General features: G+C 34.7%; 1 protein-coding gene and 1 non-coding gene across 2 annotated transcripts in view; one reads left to right on the top strand and one right to left on the bottom strand.

Moving 5' to 3' along the window:
• EFCAB7 (EF-hand calcium binding domain 7) overlaps nucleotides 1-20,610 on the top strand; it is a 49,332-nt gene that overhangs the window by 4,550 nt on the left and 24,172 nt on the right. Inside the window, exons 3-7 of the mRNA XM_008961324.5 lie at nucleotides 3,943-4,154; nucleotides 4,795-4,881; nucleotides 5,576-5,771; nucleotides 6,217-6,338; nucleotides 18,078-18,219. Coding sequence (XP_008959572.4) covers nucleotides 3,943-4,154; nucleotides 4,795-4,881; nucleotides 5,576-5,771; nucleotides 6,217-6,338; nucleotides 18,078-18,219 — 759 coding nt within the window. The remainder of the gene's footprint in view (nucleotides 1-3,942; nucleotides 4,155-4,794; nucleotides 4,882-5,575; nucleotides 5,772-6,216; nucleotides 6,339-18,077; nucleotides 18,220-20,610) is intronic.
• Nucleotides 8,867-8,926, bottom strand: LOC112438398 (U7 small nuclear RNA). Its single transcript, XR_003026825.1, has one exon. It is a non-coding gene; the product is annotated as a U7 small nuclear RNA (small nuclear RNA).

Raw genomic sequence — 20,610 nt, 5'->3', positions numbered from 1 at the left:
TTTTTTCTCAAAACTGAACAGAAGATATAATTTTCTTTCATGTGGACTTCAAATGCTGGCAAGGATGTGGAGAAAAGGGAACCCTCTTACACTGTTGGTAGGAATGTATATTAGTACAGCCACTGTGGAGAACAGTTTGGAGGCTTCTCAAAAAACTAAAAATACAGCTACCATAGGATCTAGCATCCTACTGCTTGGTATATATCCAAAAGGAAATCAGCATATTGAAGAGATATCTGCACTCCCATGTTTACTGCAGCACTATTCACAATAGCCCAAATTTGGAAGCAACGTAAGAGTTCATCAATAGATGAATGGGTAAAAATTTAAAAAGTGGTACATATACACAGTGGAGTACCATTCAGCCATAAAAAAGAATGAGATCCTGTCATTTGCAACAACATGGATAGAACTGGAGGTCATCATGTTAAGTGAAATAAGCCTGGCACAGAAAGGCAAACATCACACATTCTTTCTTATCTGTGGGAGCTAAAAATTAAAACAATTGAACTCATGGAGATAGAGAGTAAAATGATGGTTACCAGAGGCTGAGAAAGGTAGTGGGGGTAGGGGGAGAAAATAGAAAATAGAAAAATAGAAAGAATAAGACCTAGTATTTAGCTAGCACAACAGGGTGACAGTAGTAAAAAAAATAATTTAAGTGTACATTTTAAAATAATTAGATATAATTGGATTGTTCGAAACAAAGGATAAATGCTTGAGGCAACAGATACCCTATTTACCCTGATGTAATTATTGCATACCTGTATCAAAAAATCTCATATTATACACCTACTATGTACCTCCAAAAATTAAAGATTTAAAAAAAAGAACCTTAGAAAAAAGGCACTTTAGGCTTAACAATAAGGAAGAAATTTTGCAGGAAATTTTATATAATATTCATTGTCATAAAAATAATTTAGTAGTTGTGTAAATGCGTTCTGTATACGTACCATGATTCAGTTAACCACTCCTTGATTCTTTGAACATTGTTTCCTTTATTATTAGTAGCAGTAGTGTAGCAATATGATAAACATCTTTGCACACTAAGCCTTTTTAAAATAAAAATATTTTAGAGGCAAAAAAAAAATTACAACTTCATTTACATCTACTTGTATTCCCAGCTTTTAAAGGGTAGGAGCTGGCTGGGGTTGGAATCCTAAAACACATATTGCCATTTCTTTGATTCTGTGAACAGCTGAATTAAGGAATAGTTCATTTACACACTAGGCAAAATACTTACTTACCTGTTGTTGCTAGGGCAGCATGGTAATCAGGGCTTTTGTCGACATCCAAAATAAAACTGTGGGAATAAAAACATTTATATTATCTCCAATGCAATGAATTTCCACAAGGCCTTTATAGGTATATGGAAGATGGCGGTTACCACAACTACAACTTCTGTTAGCTCTGAAAGTCACTGGCATAATCTAGAGGAGAAGAGAATTTTATTTATGGATTTTTAATATGTTACAACCCATGAGTTATGGCCATAGATAGCAATTTTACACTCAGATGTAGACTTCCTATTTAGATTATAAAATTTCTTGCCAGGCGCGGTGGCTCATGCCTATAATCCCAGCACTTTGGGAGGCCGAGACGTGCGGATCACCTGAGGTCGGGAGTTTGAGACCAGCCTGACCAACATGGAGAAACCACGTCTCTACTAAAAATACAAAATTAGCTGGGCGTGGTGGTGCATGCCTGTAATCCCAGCTACTCGGGAGGCTGAGGCAGGAGAATCGCTTGAACCCGGGAGGCAGAGGTTGCAGTGAGCCGAGATTACACCATTGCACTCCAGCCTGGGCAATAAGAGCAAAACTCCATCTCAAAAAATAATAATAATAATAAAAATAAAATAAAATTTCTTTTTTTGAGATGCAGTCTTCCTCTGTCACCCAGGCTGGAGCACAGTGGCTCAATCTCCGCTCACTGCAGTCTCCGCCTCCCAGGTTCAAGCGATTCTCCTGCCTCAGCCTCCCGAGTAGCTGGGATTACAGGCGCAGGCCACCAGGCCCGGCTAATTTTTGTATTTTTAGTAGAGACAGGGTTTCACCATGTTGGCCAGGCTGGTTTTGAACTCCTGGCCTCAGGTGACCTGCCCACCTCGGCCACCCAAAGTATAATTGTAAACCCAAATTACAGGTGTGAGCCACCACGCCAGTCTAGAATATAAAATTTCTTTGGAACTAAAAAGTTTGTATTGATGAACAAAAATCACCCTATACTATACTTGTGCACAATAATGTTCAATATAACTGACTCACTTATATCTGTATTTATTACCCTGATCTGGTTTCTATTTCCATGAGGATATTTCTTTAGTGAAATTGTTTTATACTTACTGGTCCTTATTACATTAAATTGTACAATATCCAGATTATCATTTTTTGATGCTGATTGGTGATGCCCAGATCTTGTGAATTTCTATAAAGATAGTTGGAACTATCCAATATAAGATTTTGTAATAGAATTTGGCAGTACAATTCAGGACAATTGTATCTTTTAAAATTATGTTAATTCCTTCTGTGGTGCTTAGGAAATTTATCATTGGTTCATTTTAGAAAATGTTATATTTCAGTATGCAGAGATTTATTTGCAAATTACCAAGTTACTTCTATTCAACTGTTCAAAATATCTGCAGTTGCTTTAACCATTTTATTTTAGAGTGATATGACATACATAAATATACAAAGCTTTTCTCACATGTACTTCTTTGCTCTTCATAGATAGAAGGATATAGTTAAAAATGAAGAGTAGTTTGACCATAGCATCTCTATAATAATCTTCTCTCACAGTATATTGACATTCTCGATTTTTAGCAGGACCATACCTGCAAAGGGATACTTTATGTGCATATATTTGACATTTGGAACATGATTAATGTTTTTGAAAGCTTAGTACCTAGCAAAGATGAACATTTTAGATATCGTGCCTTATTGACATTGGTATTCTTAAATGAATGATTTTCTCATTTCATTAAGATATTTGTTTTTTAAATTCACACATTGTATGTATTTATGGGGTACAATTTGACATTTCAATACATTTATATGTTGTGTAATGATCAAATCAAGGTAGTTAGTATATCCGTCGCTGCATGCATTTATCTTTTCTTTGTGGTGAGACCATTCAAAAGCCTCCCTTCTAGCTATTTTGTAATATACAGTACCTTAATGCTAACTATAGTCACCATACTGTGCAATAGAATAGCAGAACCTATTTCCCACTATCTGATTGTAACTTTGTACCCATTGACCAACCTCTCCCCATCCTCCCCTACCCCCAGAGTACTTAGATAGTACTTAAGTTCCCCTTCCCAGTCTCTGGTAACCACTGATCTATTCTCTACTTCTAGGATATTAACTTTTTTTTTAAGATTCCACACAAGTGAGATATGCTGTATTTGTCTTCAGCGTCTAGCTTATTTCACTTAACATGTTGTCCTCCAGGTTCATCCATGTTGTTGCAGATGACAGGATTTCCTCCTTCTTTATGGCTGAATAGTCATTAAGGTATTTATTTAGCCAGAAAAAGTACTAATTTATACTTTTTGTGTTATCCTTTTGTCCCCCAAACAATTAAGTGGATGGTTGTTTTTAATCTTGTATTTCCTTTAGAAGCTTTTAGAAGCTCTTAAGTAATCAGATATTGTTAGTTATTTAAACCATGTAGGTTGAGAACCAAACTGTCAGAATAAGGAAAATCTATTTAATTCTGGTATTAATAATTAAAGAATGTTTAGGTGGTGGCATAAATATTTTTGTTTTTCAAAGTCAGGCCTATCTTGGTATCACTAGATAAATCAACACCAAAGTAATGTACTGGTATATGTATAGTGTTTTTTAAATATCATAATACATAATGATTTGAAGAAAAAAATGCGCTTAAGTACAAATTCCAGGTGTTACAATCACAAATAATACTTGTCTTGTTGGGCAGCTCTTCAGCATGCAGGAAGAAATCCATCCCAAAAGACCATTAATAAGTATTGGACTCCTCAAACTGCCAAACTGAATTTTGATGATTTTTGTATAATTTTAAGGAAGGAAAAACCTACTTCAAAAGCAGAACTACTAAAATCATTTAAGCAATTAGATGTAAATGATGATGGCTGTATTTTACACACTGACCTTTATAAATTTCTAACAAAGGTAAGATCTGTAAAACTGTTTTGTAATGTGCATATTTTCTAAAACAGCTTGGAATCTAGCTTTGACTACCAAAGTCCACATTAAAAATAAGTATTTCATTGAGAGGTTAAATGAATTACTTACATGTTATTTATAAAGTACTTAGGAATCCTTCTGGATGAAATGTTCTTTGTAAATAAATGATAAAGTATAAAATCGAGCTTACGTTACCATCCCCTTGTTCTCCTATTTAATTGGTTCCTGTCCAGAACTCTTTGAAAATCAGTGATAGTTCCATATGTGATAAGTAAAAGGAAAACCAAATATAAATGGGATTAGGAATGCATTCTGTTTTTTGATACAATGTTAGAAAATATCATTCCCCTAAACTCAATAGCAGTTATAACTGACTCTATACTATTCAGTTGTTAGTTACTATTTAGTAAACTGAAATTCAGCACACTTTCACAAAATTTAATAAAATTGTGAAATTTATATAGCCACCTCATTCTTTCTTTATATATAATACTCATGATTTATAATGAAGCAATACATTCAGACTTACTTGTGGAAAAGATTAAAATGTGCTTCCACTATCCCCATGAATAACAAAGGAGTAATCATGTTGCTTTAAAATAAATCTTGTTTTTTTTTTTTTCAGAGAGGTGAGAAGATGACTCGAGAAGAAGTAAATGCCATAATAAATTTGGCTGATGTAAATGATGATGGCAAATTTGACTACATCAAGGTACATAAGCTCACATTGATGTAAATTTACATACTGTGTTGGAAAAGTGTTTTTATTTTTCCCCAGCTTTATTAAGGTATAATTGACATTACAGTGTACGTGCAATGTTTTGATATATGTATACATTGTGAAACAAATCAGTTAACATGTCAACTAATTAACATGTCAGCAAATTATTTTTAAAGGGATGCATCTTTTTAATATTGGCAATGACATCCTTAAATATTGTGCATGAAATTTAATTTTTCCAGTTCCATAATTGCAATCTGATGACTACATTAAAAATAATATAACCAAGTTAAAAAACATATGTGCTCACACACACAGACAGATACACACATAAACATAGAGACTCTACTCAGAAATGTACCTTTTCTGGGGTGGAAGAATCATAAAAATTATTTTGAACAAATGCAAGCCTACACATCTTGTAAAAAAAAAATAATAAATCACCTCTCCTTGTGTAACATTTTATTTTCACTCAGAGTATGAACTCCTCATTGAATCACGGCTACATTTCACTAGGTCACTTGAGGCTGGTCAATCTGATTCAAAAAAATAAAATGCGTAACCATCAATAGGAAATATATTCCATCTATCAGTCTATTCCTTGCCTACTAATGTGCATTTGCTTTCTCCTCTTCCCCAATGTATGATTGAATGTTTTACCCACTGGACTTTTTTTTTCCTGTAGTTTTGTAAATTATATATGACAACCAACGAGCAATGTCTCAAGACTACACTAGAAAAACTAGAGGTTGACAGTAAATTGATGTGTCACCAGTTTGGAAACCACATCAAAGGGTCCCCTGAAAGGGACCCATCACCAGTACCAAAACCATCACCTAAAATCACAAGAAAAACTGATCCAGAAACATTCTTAAATAAAGGTATTTACTTTTAACACTAAGAATTTCTTGATCAGAAATGAAGAGTCATATTCAGATAAATTTTTCCTTCCATTTCAGCTTATCAGTGATAAAACAAATGAGAATCTAACTTTTGTTAGCTACTATTTCTAGACTCTTTTAGCTGTAAAAATCTATTGAAGTAAAATTTTATTATGGAACTTGACTTAGCTATGCTCATTATATTTTATTAAAACTAAAATTTCAGACTGAAAGGTGACATATTGAAATAAGAATTCTTATTAGAAGCCCATAAATTAGGGATCATTAAAGCCTGATAAATATAAAACTTCTGACTTTATTTCAATAGGGAGAACAAAGAGAGTCAAAGTAATACAGTAGATCTTTTATACTGCACTGTGTTTGGAAAAAACTCCTACTGACAGCTTTTCATAATGTGAGACCAAATAATCATTACTTGTTGCAGGTGACACCAGGAGTTCTTTACTGTCAGCAACCAGGAAGTTCAAAACATCTGTTTCCTTCACAGTTACCATGGGGCCTAATGGTAACCGAAACTCAAAGTTAACGGAGCCAAATTTAATAAAGGTATAGTAAGTTAACAGATGACTTTTTCTGAAAAAAATTTGACATTAAGTTTATTAATAACTGTGCAGTGTCTACAGGGAACCAGTAAAGTTTGTGAAGTAATTTGAGGTTTTTCTGTGTAATTTCTACCTGTAAGCTAGTGTAATACTTTTAAATTAAAAATGATGAATATTATTATAAGGTCTTCAGTTTGAAAATGGTAACACTCAAGTTTTATAACCTGATGAGTAGATTATCAAGTTATATACTTTGGGAAGCAAATTTTTTGTTGTGTTTAACAAATATTCACCATAGGTGTTTCGTATAAATAAATCATTCATTCAATTTCGATTCCTGTGAGAGAATGACAACAAAGTCACTTTGCTAAGTCAATATTTGTAGAGTGTGAATATTGATCTTCTTTCTTTGTTTTCCCTTTCTAGACTCAACCTTTACTAGTTTTCTTTCAACAGAAAATAATAGCTACAGAAATATAAAACATTAACTGGAAACTGCTAGGATACATTAAAAATGTGCACCTAGAGACCTCTGTAAAAGGGGAAAAAATGGTTATGACCACATACTATAACTGCTGTTAGAAAACTGAACTGATTGTTCTCAAGAGCCACATTTTTGTTTCAAATAACAACTCTGTATTTGTTATTGAACTCTGAAGTCCCTTATATCTTTAAATTGCTAGAGAGTGACATTTGTTCTATATTAAAATTTTAAAACATTATCTCCAAGGAATTTTGTTCAGACTGTTTAGGAATCTATACAACCTAAGCAATTTGGTGTGCATGTCCAACATGTTCATACACAATATTTAGTGTTCCAACAATATTACTTTCCACCAATGGAACCTTTTTGTATTTTGCAACTAAATTAATTATTAATAAAATTAACTTAGTTAAATAATTATGGTTTACCTGATTCAAAAGTACAAATAAATGTAATTTTAGCCACTGTAAAGAGAGATATAAATAAATATTAATGTGGATTATGTTAAGTTATAGTAAGACTTTGTGTCATTAGTTGGGCTCATACCAATATAATTTTTAAAATTTAGTTCAATTCAACAAATATTCACTAAGCATGTAATGTGTGCCAGTTATTTTGCTTAGTGTAAAATATGAGCTTGAATTTAAAAATATAAATTTTCATTTGACTATTAACAGTATACCAAGGACTACCTTGGTATATGCTACACTATAGCATAGTATTTATTCATTCATTTATTCAACAAATATTTATTGAATGACTACTGTGTGCCAGTGTTCTAGATGTTGATTAGATTAGTGATCTAGAGTTTTGGGTAGAGATCTACCTGGGCTTGAATCTTAGCTTTATCACTTAATAACTGTGTGACCTTGGGTGAATTTGTCAGCAGCCCTTCAGAGTTTCAGTTTTCTTACCCGTAAATAGGGAGTAATTATATTTAGTGTGCTTTGGAAAGATTTAAATCGTATGTAAACATATGTAAAGCATTTAGCACAATGCCAAGGACATTAATAAAGAATAGTGTTAATAATGTTAATACTATTTATTATATACAAAGGACATTAATAAATACTAGTAATATTATTATAGAACTAAGAAATAACTGGATGCTTGTATGGGAACGACATGATGAAAGTATAGTTTAAGAAAAGTTAATCTACTGTTGTGTTATATATAGAGACCTCAGAGACACCATCTAAGAGGCTGATAGAGTTTTCCAAATATAAAGTGATGATAACTTGGCCTAGGATAGTACTTAATGTAATAAGTACTAATAAGGTAATAAGTAATTAAGTAATTACTTATTACCTAATAAGGTAGGGGCAGGTGTAATAGAAAAATGCCAAAAGTAGTCTGTAAGTCATAACAATTATTTAACAAAGAGACTACAGTTTTGTATGTAAGTCAAGAGCAGGGAATGGTGTGGATGATAATTGGGAATTAGGTAAAAGGTACTAAGATAATTTAACCATTAAAAGAAAAGGGCATACTGTCAACTTTTTAATACTGTGAGTTTCATATAAAATGTAATGTCTTTTGGAAATAATTGATAGCTCTGTATATCTTACCTTTTAATATCCTGTTTCTGATCTTGATATTGCCCACTGTTGCTTGCTATCTATTTCTTAGATGAGCTGAAATTATTATTTTTTTAAGTAAGTGACCCTTTTGTTATTCAGCAGCATTCAGTTCTTTGTTTACATTTTTCTTTTCTTTATTTATTTATGCATTTTTTTTAAGACAAGAGTTTCACTCTGTCACCCAGGCTGGAATGCAGGTGGGATCTTGGCTCACTGCAACCTCCACCTTCCAGGTTCAAGTGATTCTCCTCCCTCAGCTACCCAAGTAGCTGGCATTACAGGTGCATGCCACCATGCCTGGATAATTTTTGTGTTTTTAGTGGAGACGAGGTTTCACCATGTTGGCCAGGCTGGTCTCGAGCTCCTGACCTCAAGTGATCCATCTGCCTTGGCCCCCCAAAGTGCTGGGATTACAGATGTGAGCCACCACGCCTGGCCACATTTTTCTTTAAGTCTTGTTTCTTCCTGGAGGGTTTTCTGGAAAAACAGAGAACCTGCTAGACAAATTCTAAAAGAACTGTAATACTTGAAGTTTTCTTTTTTTATTTCATAAATTTCATATATTCCTGAGGTTTTATAAGCATTCTGAAAAGTACTTGGTTGTGAATGTACAGAATAAATTACTGAAAGGATTGTTAAATTAATTTTCCAGATACTTTAAATTTATTTTAAACAAGTTTGGGTATCTCAACTTCATGTGGAACAGAAAAGTATGGAATTGGGACAGAGAAGGAGGGACTTTTCAGAAATTAGAAAATTGTTGTGATAGATAAGCGTAAGCCATGTTTTAAACCATAAAACCACACAATTGGTAAAGGACTTGAATTACAAAAGGAAAATAAGATCCTTACAGGTACTATACGCATATTACTTTCTATTGGCCATACTTAGTTACTGCATTATTATTCTTTTTAAAATCCCGAATTCTATCCATTTACTTAGGTTCTGTGATGGTCAAGGAATGTCAGGAATTTTCCTTTCAGAGAGGAATAGCTTCACCTTCCTTGCTAAGACCAGTCATGTCTAGAATTAGAGTAAGCCCCAAACTATCAGTTGTAAACTCCAGAGATGCAATACTTCCTATATTCAGATTCTTAGAGTATGCCTACATTTATGTTTTATACATATATAGTACAACATATGCACACACATCACACACATGTTGTACAACCTATATATTATAAATGTCAAAACATATATAGCATCTACATTGTATACCATTTATATGTTATATGTATGTCTATATATGGCAATACAAATAAAAACATTTGAAATTCCAAATGGTTCATTATCTGTTTTTTGTGAAAGCTCCAGATAATAATTTTCTTATAAGTTTCTCACATTTTCAAAATGTTGATCAATTCAACCTGTCAATTAGATTTCAGGCCACATCAATTTTACCCTTCATAAATTATCTATTTAACCTTTTATTTTTAAGTATGTATAGTTTACAATTATTTAATAACAAAAAGTGCAACAACTGGTTACCTACCTGTCTTATCATACCCCAAAGCAAATAGCTTCCTAATAAGTATGTGACATAGGAAATCTTTATAAAAAGCAGTAGTGATGATAATGATAGTGATGAGTTCCTCCTCTCACTAAATCTATGGCAGATCTACTGCTTAATAATTCTTTCTCACTGAAAATTTTAATAATACAGAATTTGTATGTTAAAACAAATCATTTTCATTCACTACAGTGTTCCAAGAAAAATGTGACTATACTGATGTATTTGTTTTCATAACAAGAATTTTTTGCTTTAGTATTTGTACTTTTGTACTTTTGTACTTTTCAGCATTTCGTTATATATTATGAATGAAAATAAGTAAAATTTGTATATGACAAATAAAGGAAATAACAGTTCAGTTTGCACTTATATGAATTTACCTGAATTGGTAGAATACAGCACCACCTCATGCCCTATATAAGAATTACAAGCTATTATTTTATTTCTGCTTTATAATGTCAAAAAATTATATCATACATGGAATTTCTTACTCTTATTCTAAAATTATTTTCAAAACTCAACCTTCTTTCATTTTTCTCTTAATACTCAAACTGTCAGCTTAATCTATAATCCTTTCAAACTGATTTATTTGAATGAGCCAGCCAATTTGTCAGTAATTTTTTCTTGTAGTTCATAACATTTTAGTCTAGGTCCTAGAGAAAAAGCTTTGTATGATTGAAAGTTTGAAAGGGTATTTTTTTTTATTTTTATTTTTTTTTTGAGATGGAGTCTCACTGTATTGCCCAGGCTGGAGTGCAGTGGCACCATCTTGGCTCACTGCAACCACCGCCTACCGGGTTCAAGTGATTCTCCTGCCTCAGCCTCCCGAGTAGCTGGGGCTACAGGTGTGCACCACCACGCCTGGCTAATTTTTGTAGTTTTAGTAGAGACAGGGTTTCACCATATTGGCCAGGCGGTCTCGAACTTCTGACCTCGTGATCTGCCCACCTCGGCCTCCCAAAGTGCTGGGGATTACAGGCGTGAGCCACCGCACCCAGCCTTGAAAAGAAGTTTTAAGTTGAATAAGCATTGTATGTTTAATAACTCTGGCAGATCTTAAGTTGAATGTTTCCTTTTGAACAGTAGGAGCTATAAGTTCTCCTAGTGAAGTTATTTAAAATTCAGATTGATCTGTATATTACACTGAAGTTTGGTTGATATAAATAATGTGGTATTTGTCTTACTTTAATAACTGTTGTTCTACCATTTTCCAGCTATATTAATCTGTATTTAATGTTATAGTATGTAGTTTGGCTGTCTTTCCGAAGAAACTCACAAATTCTCTTCTATTATAGCATTATTTTCTAGACATGGTACTTAGGAAAGACTTATAATAAAAATGTTTAACTTGTTCCCCAGTTAAATTTTATAAAGCCATGTCCTGTTAATCTGTGGCACTGCCCCAGAGGTAGCATCAGCACATTGAAAAATTCTTCCGAAATCTTTGAGTTTCCTAAATGGCACAAATTATGTTTACTACCAGTGTACCAGGCAAAGTACATTATCTTTTAAAGCTTAATTTAACCATTTTTTTAAAGCTGGGGGTAGGGCTGCTGTGCTGATGATTACAGTACAAATTTAAGAAATTTTGCAGCTACTAAATTCTACATTTTTAAAGTAAGAAAACCAAATAATTAAGTTTATCTTAACCCTTAAATGTATGGAATCCCGATTGATAATGCCTTACCATACTTTATTGTAATGATATATTCATAAAGTTTATTTTAAAAACTGGCTTAAAAAATCACTGCAGATATTTAAATGTGAAATAGAACAGAACTTAGAATATAACTTACACACTGGAGAGAAAGTAAGGAGACCTAGCTTTTGGTTCTAGTTCTGCAGTCAATTGAGAACTATAGCTGTTCACATATATCACTTTATTTTTCAGACTTTTTTGTCAATCAAAAGAGAAGTCTGGACTAGACTGCTTTTTAGATTTCTTCTACTTTTATAAGTCTGTAATTCTAAAGTATTATCCTTTACCATTCCAAATAGGTAAATATAAAAAATATAAAATATATTGGATGAAATTCCATCTGATGCTATAATCAAAACTGATTGAAAGCATTTAAATGTTTTCCATTTAATGTCAGAATCATAATTCAAACTGTCTCAAAGTGTAACTTGTCTAAATGCTGTATAACATTTCTTTCATTTCTATTCTTTAGCAGCCATCACCATCCAAGGTCATGTTGATTATATTAAGGGCAATTGGGTCTGAGGTAATGCCAGCATCTGTTGTTAGTCCGTATGTATATGCCCATCCAAGAGATTTACAGGGAAGCTAAATGAAAGTCTGTGTATCATTACTCATCATTAATAGTTGAACTTGGGCCAGGCGCAGTGGCTCACGCCTGTAATCCCAGCACTTTGGGAGGCCGAGGTGGGCGGATCACTTGAGGTCAGGAGTTTGAGACCAGCCTGGCCAACATAGTGAAACCCCGTCTCTACTAAAATACAAAAAATTAGCTGGATGTGGTGGCAGGCCCCTGTAATCCCAGCTACTCGGGAGGCTGAGGCAGGAGAATTGCTTAAACCTGGGAGGTGGAGGTGGCAGTGGGCCGAGATGGCGCCACTGCACTCCAGCCTGGGTGACAGAGTGAGACTCCATCTCAAAAAAAAAAAAAAAAAAAGTTGAACTTCAACTTCTGCCACAAGCCCAAGTTTGAACCTCATTGTATCACAGATAATAAAAAATTTGAATTCGTACCCTGAGTACATTTTCTTTTAGAAACATGGTCTAAATGTAGAGGCCAAATGTCTTGGACTCTAGACCTAATATTGCTACAAACTCCTTATAAAACTCTGAACCCATATAATCTCTGGCTACCTCAATTTTTCTGTTTATTAAAATGACTTATTTCATATCTACCCCATACTGCCTCATAGTGATGTTGCTGAAATATTATATATAATGACTTCTTTCTGTCATGGGCAATATACTTAACAAGATAAATTTCAGTAAGTTAAGGTCACATCTTAATTTCTTAGAATTAAAAATACACATATCTTGTATACCCCAAAGGTGTGACAGTGCAGGTGATTAATGACTGACTGAAAGCTTGAGTATAGTTCAGTTTATAATGATAAAATCTTAAAATGCAGTTTAAGAAGAAATTTCCAAAGAAAAGATAAAGATAAAAATAGAAAACTTGTATAAATTGAGAAATAACCAAAATGAAAATAAAAGGAAATAGAGAAAATACATTCATTAACACTCACAGAGTGGTTAATATCTAAAATAGTCAAAAGAATTTATTAAAATATGTAAGAAAAATGCTAAGTCTGCAACAGAGTTATGAGAATAGGAGAATGGGTAATTTATACAAAATAAAAAAATAAACACATGAGGGAAATGTTCAGCCTTGGTATTAATAATCAGAGAAATTCAAATTAATGCAAAAGTTACTACAATACCATTTTTACTATCAAATACTTGAGGCATATACAAATATATGGAATACCATAATGAATGCTTTATGTACCCACACCTTGCTTATGAAATCATCCCACATCACCCAATTTTTTTCACAATAAAACAATACTAACCAAATAATGGTAAAATTATTACATTATATACCATTGGTGGTATTGTAAAATTGGCAGTACTGTTTTATAAAGCAGTATGGGAACACATGTCAATAGCTTTAAAAATATACATACATTTTTGCCTAGAAGTTCTCAAGGAAATTATTCATCAGAAGAAAAGCATTTAGACAAAACAGTATTCTATTAATATTGTGATAAGAAATTAGAAATGACCTAAATGTCTAACATTTTAGAAATAGTTAACTAAATAATGGTATACCAACTCAATGTTTTTGTTTTTGTTTTTGTTTTGAAACGGAGTTTTGCCGTGTTACCCAGGATGGAGTACAGTGGCACGATCTCAGCTCACTGCAACCTCCGCCTCCCGGTTTCAAGGAATTCTCCTACCTCAGCCTCCTGAGGCTGGGATTACAGGTGCCCACCACAACACCCGGCTAATTTTTGTATTTTTAGTAGAGATGGGGTTTCACCATGTTGGCCAGGCTGGTCTTGAACTCCTGACCTCAGGTGATCCACCCACCTTGGCCTCCCAAAGTGCTGGGATTCCAGGATTGAGCCACCATGCCCAGCCCCAACACAATTTTTAATCATAGAACCATTTAAATTGAAATTTTGAATATTGCATAGCAAAATGGTTTTTCCTGTGGTAAAATATACAAAACATAAAATGTACCATTTTACTCATTTTTAGGTATACAGTTCTGTATCACTAAGTACATTCACACTGTTGTACAACCATCAATACCACCACCATACATCTCCAGGACTTTTTCATCTGGAACTCTATTCATTAAACAATGACTCCCCATTTCCCCCTCCCCACAGCCCCTGGCAACCACCATTCTACTTTCTGTCTCTCTGAATTTGAAGTGGTCAAATTCACTTATACCTCATATAAGTGGAATCATACAATATTTGTCCTTTTGTGTCTGGCTGATTTCACTTAGCATAATGTCTTCAAGACTCATTCATGTATAGCATGTGCCAGAATTTTACTCCTTTTTAAGACTGAATAATATTCCCTTGTATGTATTTACCATGTTTTGTTTATCTATTTTTCTGTCAATTGACAGTAGGGTTGTTTCTACCTTTTGGCTATTGTAAGCAGTAATGCTATGAACATTGGCATACATACCTGTTTGAGTCCCTGCTTTTAATTCTTCTGGTTCTATACCTAGAAGCTGGAATTGCTAGATCATATAGAATTCTAGATTTGCTTTTTTGAGAAATTACCATACTGTTATTCACAATGCTTCACCATTTTATGCATTTTATGTTCCTATCAACAGTGCACAAGGGTTCCAATTTCTCCACATACCAACACTTGTCGTTTTCTGTTTTTTTGATAATAGGTATCCTAATGGGTGTAAGGTGGTATCTCATTGAGGTTATGATTTGTCTTTCCTTAATGATTAGTGATGTTGAGCATCTCTTCATTTGCTTATTGGCCTTCTATATATCTTCTTTAGAGAGGTGATCATTTGATGATTCCTTTGCCCATTTAAAAAATCTGGTGGTTTGTTTTGTTGTTGTTGAATTGTAGGAGTTCTTTATATGCTCTATATATTAATCCCTTTTTGGATATGTGATTTGCAAATAATTTCTCCCATTTCATGAATTGCCTTTTCATTCTGTTGGTAGTGTCCTTTGATGCACAAAAGTTTTTAATTTTGATGAATTCCAATTTATTTGATTGTTGCTTGTGCTTTTGTTGTCATATCCGAGAAACCATTGCCAGATCCAGCGTCAGCTTTCCCCCTATGTTTTCTTCTTAGAGTTTTATAATTTTAGCATATTTAGGTCTTCAGGTTGAGTTAATTTTTATGTGTTGCATAAGATAAGAGCCCAAATTTATTCTTTTGCAGATGGATATTCAGTTTTCCCAGCCTCATTTGTTGAAAAGACTGTCCTTGCCCTCAATGAATGATCTTGGCACCCTTTTTGAAAATCATTAGACCATATAGGCAAGGATTTATTTCTGGGCTATCCATTCTATTCTATTGTTCTGTATGTCTGTTTTCATGCTAGTACCACACCCTTTTGATTACTGTATCTTTGTAGTAAGTTTTGAAATCAGAAAGTCTGAGCCCTCTAGCTTTATTCATTTTCAACAGCAAAATATTTTGGATATAAAATTAATTTTTAAAAGCAGAACATAAAGCAGTGTTTATTAAAATGTAAAAAATAGGTTTCTACATAAGGTCAGTATTAGAAAGGATTACATGAAAATCTAAGTAGGGCATTAGAATTATAGAGATTTTTAATAAAATATGAAAATAATTGTGACATGAAATAGAAAAATGAGATGTAAGTATGTTAGGATAATTTAGTCTTCTTTTAAAAATGTGAGCATGAAACCGATCTCAATGTAAATTATTTTTGCCTTTGCAGTGCCATAATAAATCTTTCTATAATGAATTAGAAAACATTTACGATGTTATTGTTATACAGCTAGCATACACCTTTTCAGTAGTTATCAATATTATTAAAGCCTTGAACTTATTATTTAAATATTCTTACCTACATTTCAGGTAGGCTTGTAATAAAGTGAAAAGCATTTTTGCACATAGCTATGGTAATGACACAATTTTCTCGTAACTTCAATAAAGAATCTTCTACTTTGTGTCCAAGATGCCATTTTCAAGTTTTATTCTTTTCTTTTTTTCTTTTTTCTTTTCTTTTTTTTTTTTTTGAGACAGAGTCTCACCCTGTCTCCCAGGCTGGAGTGTAGTGGCATGATCACGGCTCACTGCAACCTCCATCTCCCAGGTTCAAGCGATTCTCCTGCCTCAGCCTTCGGAGTAGCTGGGATTACAGGTGTGCGCCACCACACCCAACTATTTTTGTATTTTTAGTAGAGATGGGGTTTTGCCAATGTTGGCCAGTCTGGTCTTGAAATTCTGACCTCCAGTGATCCGCCCGCCTCGGCCTCCCAAAGTGTTGGGGTTACAGGTGTGAGCCACCGTGGCTGGCCAAGTTTTACTCATTTCTAGTTATGAGATCCCATATATGAATTCAGACAAGAAGGGATTTGGCTAGACCAAGAAATGGTAAAGCCAATATAGAAAAGTCTTTCTCAAAAGTGATATTTTATATTCATCGGCATTGTTCTGTAGCTGTGAAACTTTTTTTTTTGAGACAGAGTCTCGCTCTGTCACCCAGGCTGGAGTGCAGTGGCATGATCTCGGCTCACTGCAACCTCTGCCTCCCGGATTCAAGCAATTCTCCTGCCTCAGCCTCCTGACTAGCTGGGACTACAGGCGCACGCCACCGTGCCCGGCTACTTTTTGTATTATTAGTAAAGACGGGGTTTCACCATGTTGGCCAGGCTGGTCTTGAACTCCTGACCTTGTGATCCACACGCCTTGGCCTCCCAAAGGGCTGGGATTACAGGCGTGAGCCACCGCTCCCGGCCAGCTGTGAAACTTTTATTCAGCATGCTTCTAGTTATCTACACTTGAGCAATTATTTTGCTCTTACATTTAAAGTCATTTTTCCTTTCAATATATTTCTTTTAGCAATCCTTAATTCTTCCTTCTTACTGTGCTCCTAGCACTAATCTCATTCTATTACAGCAACATATTTATTTATTACTTTTCTTCAATACTTCATTTTTCTTTTCTTTTTTTTTTTTTTTTTTTGAGACGGTGTCTTGCCCTGTTGCCCAGGCTAGAGTGCAATGGTGCGATCTCGGCTCACTGCAACCTCTGCCTCCCCAGTTCAAGTGATTCTCCTGCCTCAGCCTCCCAAGTAGCTGGAATTACATGCACTCATCATCATGCCCAGCTAAATTTTGTATTTTTAGTAGAGACAGGGTTTCACCATGTTGGCCAGCCTGGTCTTGAACTCCTGACCTCATGATCCACCCACCTCAGCCTCCCAAAGTGCTGGGATTACAGATGTGAGCCACCGCGCCCAGCCAACTTTATTTTTCTTACTTCTTCTTTACCTTATATCTTTTCCTAACTTTTCATTATTAAAATGCTATCTATTCTTCATGATATAGTTCATCAGTTGCACACTCAGTTTACATCAGTCCCCCAACCCCAATCAGTTAGACAGTAAATATTTGTTGAGCCAATGTGTTAGGCACTATTTTAGGAACTTAGATTATAGTAAATTCTTTTGCATGTATAATTATCTTTTTGTGTTAACCATATATTGCTGCCAATTATAATTGGATTTTTTTGAGATGGAGTTTCGCTCTTGTTGCCAAGCTGGAGTACAATGGCGCGATCTCGGCTCACTGCATCCTCTGCCTCCCAGGTTCACGCAATTCTCCTGCCTCAGCCTCCTGAGTAGCTGGGATTACAGGCATGTGCCACCACGCCTGGCTAATTTTGTATTTTTAGTAGAGACAGGGTTTCTCCATGTTGGTCAGGTGATCCGCCCACGTTGGCCTCCCAAAGTGCTGGGATTACAGGCGTGAGCCACCATGCCCTGTGTATAATAGGATTTTGTTATGTCTGTTTTTTACCTCCTAACTATGTTGCACATTCCTGGAGAGCAATGATTATATTTGACATTTCTTTTATATCCCCCTGTGTTTTCTCATTACTATGCATACTGGAAACATTTAATAAATATTGTTTGAAATAATTTTTTCCTTCATTTCAGGACTGGCAACACATGCAATCAAAAGGTTGCTTCTTCTTAGAAGAAGATGGTGAAATCATTAGTCATCAGTACAGGATGCAAATAGCTCAGAGGTCCATGGTTTATCTAACAATTAAGCCATTAAACCTGAGTCAAGTTGAAGGCAAGTTTAAGTTTTTTGTATATTTTTAAAATGTCAATTTGTACCCTCCTTGAAAGTACTTAATGTAAGTATTCCATAGTCCTAGTTAGGGAAGAAAATAACCTGCCTAAGTAAGAATTTATGGTTACATTTCAAGAAAGTGTTGGCTTATACATGAACTGTGTTAATCATATGAAAAGCAAGTAGATTGCTTTATATGTTTAAAGCATGTTTTATTAAAAATAAGAACTTTTTCCAAACTTTTCTACAGCTAAGATAGAAGAAAATAAAAGAAAAAAAATGTTAACTGGTTTCCTCATGATATAGAACTAATTTTTTTTTTTTTTTTTGAGACGGAGTCTCCCTCTGTTGCCCAGGCTGGAGTGCAGTGGCTCGATCTTGGCTCACTGCAACCTCCGCCTCTGGATTCAAGTGATTCTCCTGCCTCAGCCTCCCCGAGTAGCTGGGACTACAGGTGCACACCACCTCGCCCGCCTGATCTTTTTGTATTTTTAGTAGAGACGGGGTTTCACCATGTTGGCCAATCTGGTCTCAAACTCCTGACCTCAGGTGATCCACCCGCTTCGGCCTCTCAAAGGGCTGGGATTATAGGTGTGAGCCACCGTGCCCAGCCAGAACTAAGTTTTTATTTGCTAATTAATCTTAGCTTTTTCCATTTGTCAATTTTTAAAATTAATATGTCAAAGAGAAGTACTGCAAGGGGATAATTTGGAACAATATGAAGCTGAAAGTATTTTTAAATACCTTCAAAACCCTTTGTCTGCGACTTAGACAATATTTATTAATAATCTTTGTATTCATGGTAATATTCTAGATAAAAATACTTTTCTAGTGTCTAAAATGGTTATGTAATTTTTAAGCAATGAAAGATATCTATCTATAAGGGTGATTTCCCTAGATCACCTTTTTTAATGTTGGCTGTTCTAAATCAATATTTATTTTTCTTTTATAATGTTTACATACAAGCATTTTCTTACTAAAGGATTCCCACCCCCCCATTCTTTTTCCCTTCTAAAGTAGAGATTTTGAAAGTTTTCACTGCATCTCTTGTGGGATACGTACAATGTTTGGCAGATGATACTTTTAAATGACAATAACAATAGTTATTTTTCAGAGAGAGGAATCAAGATAGCCCTGCAAATTCAGTGTAGTTGTTAATTCTCTGTATTCTTATTAACAAGATTCCTTTATTCATTTATTTATCAAATAGTTATTGAGGGCCTTATATACCATACATCAATTTAGGTGTTTAGGATACATTAGAGTTAAAAAAAGACAAAAATCCCTGCCCTCGTCAACTTAAATTTTAGTGAGGGAAACAATACATAATAAACATAATAAATAGTAAATGACATGGTATGTAGGAAAGTGATAAGTGTTATGGGAAAATCAGAGGGAAAGGGGGTTAGTGAATGCTGAGGGAATGTGGGTTGCCATTGAAATGGAGTGGTTAGTATATGCTTCATTAAGAAGGTGTCATATGAATAAAGACTTTGAAAGAGATGTATGAGTTACCAACTGCTACATAAAAAACTACCCCAAAACTCAGTGGCTTAAAACAATTAAACATTTGTTCACTCGTGAATCAGTAGATCTGTTAGTTCTTAGTCTGAGCCAGGCTTGTTTTTTCTCTATAGGGCTTGCTCACACAGTTGTGGTTAGCTACAGGTTAGCTGGTGGCTGGCTTTGCTAATCTTGGCTGGGTTCTTTCTTATGTATGAAGTCCCAGCTGGGACAACTTGACTCAGCCTCATATGATCTTTAATAATCCTTCAGTAAACTAGCCTGGACCTGTTCTCTTGGCACAATAGAATCTCCTGAGGTTTGGGCTCAGAACCAGCACAATGTTACTTCGTTATATTCTGTTGCTCACAGAAAGTCACAAGGCAAGTCCAGATTCATAGGCTGGGGAAATAGACTTGATCTCTTGATGAAAAAGCTGCAAAGTCACATTGCAAAAGGCTGTAGATACTGAGGGGGACAGCCATTTTTGCTGTCTTCCACAGAAGGCAAGGGAGTAAGCCTTGTGGGTGTATGGTGCTGGAAGGGATGGGTGAAGAGTGGAGGAGGTGGCAGAGTATTCCAGGTAGAGAGAATACTCTGTGCAGAGGCTCTGTGAGAGTGTACTGGTGTTAGAAGAAGAGGCTAGAGTGTCTCAAATGGAGTAAGTGAGGAGAGAGTTGTAGGAGATGAAACCAGGGAGAAACAAGGACAAAATCAGGAAGAGGTTTCTTTTTGCCATAATTAGGACTTGGGCTTTTGATCAGAGAAATGAGGTTTCCCCCTTGTTTTTTGTGAGTTTTATTCTCCATATATAAGGTCAAGATTTTATCTTAATCTTTCATTTTCAGCAGTTTGACTGTGTGTCTAGGTAGTTTTTGTTTTTGTTGT

The sequence above is a fragment of the Pan paniscus genome, chromosome 1 (assembly GCF_029289425.2).
Source record: "Pan paniscus chromosome 1, NHGRI_mPanPan1-v2.0_pri, whole genome shotgun sequence".
Taxonomy (NCBI): Eukaryota; Metazoa; Chordata; class Mammalia; order Primates; family Hominidae; genus Pan; species Pan paniscus.
This window is presented reverse-complemented; position numbering and strand designations above follow the sequence as displayed.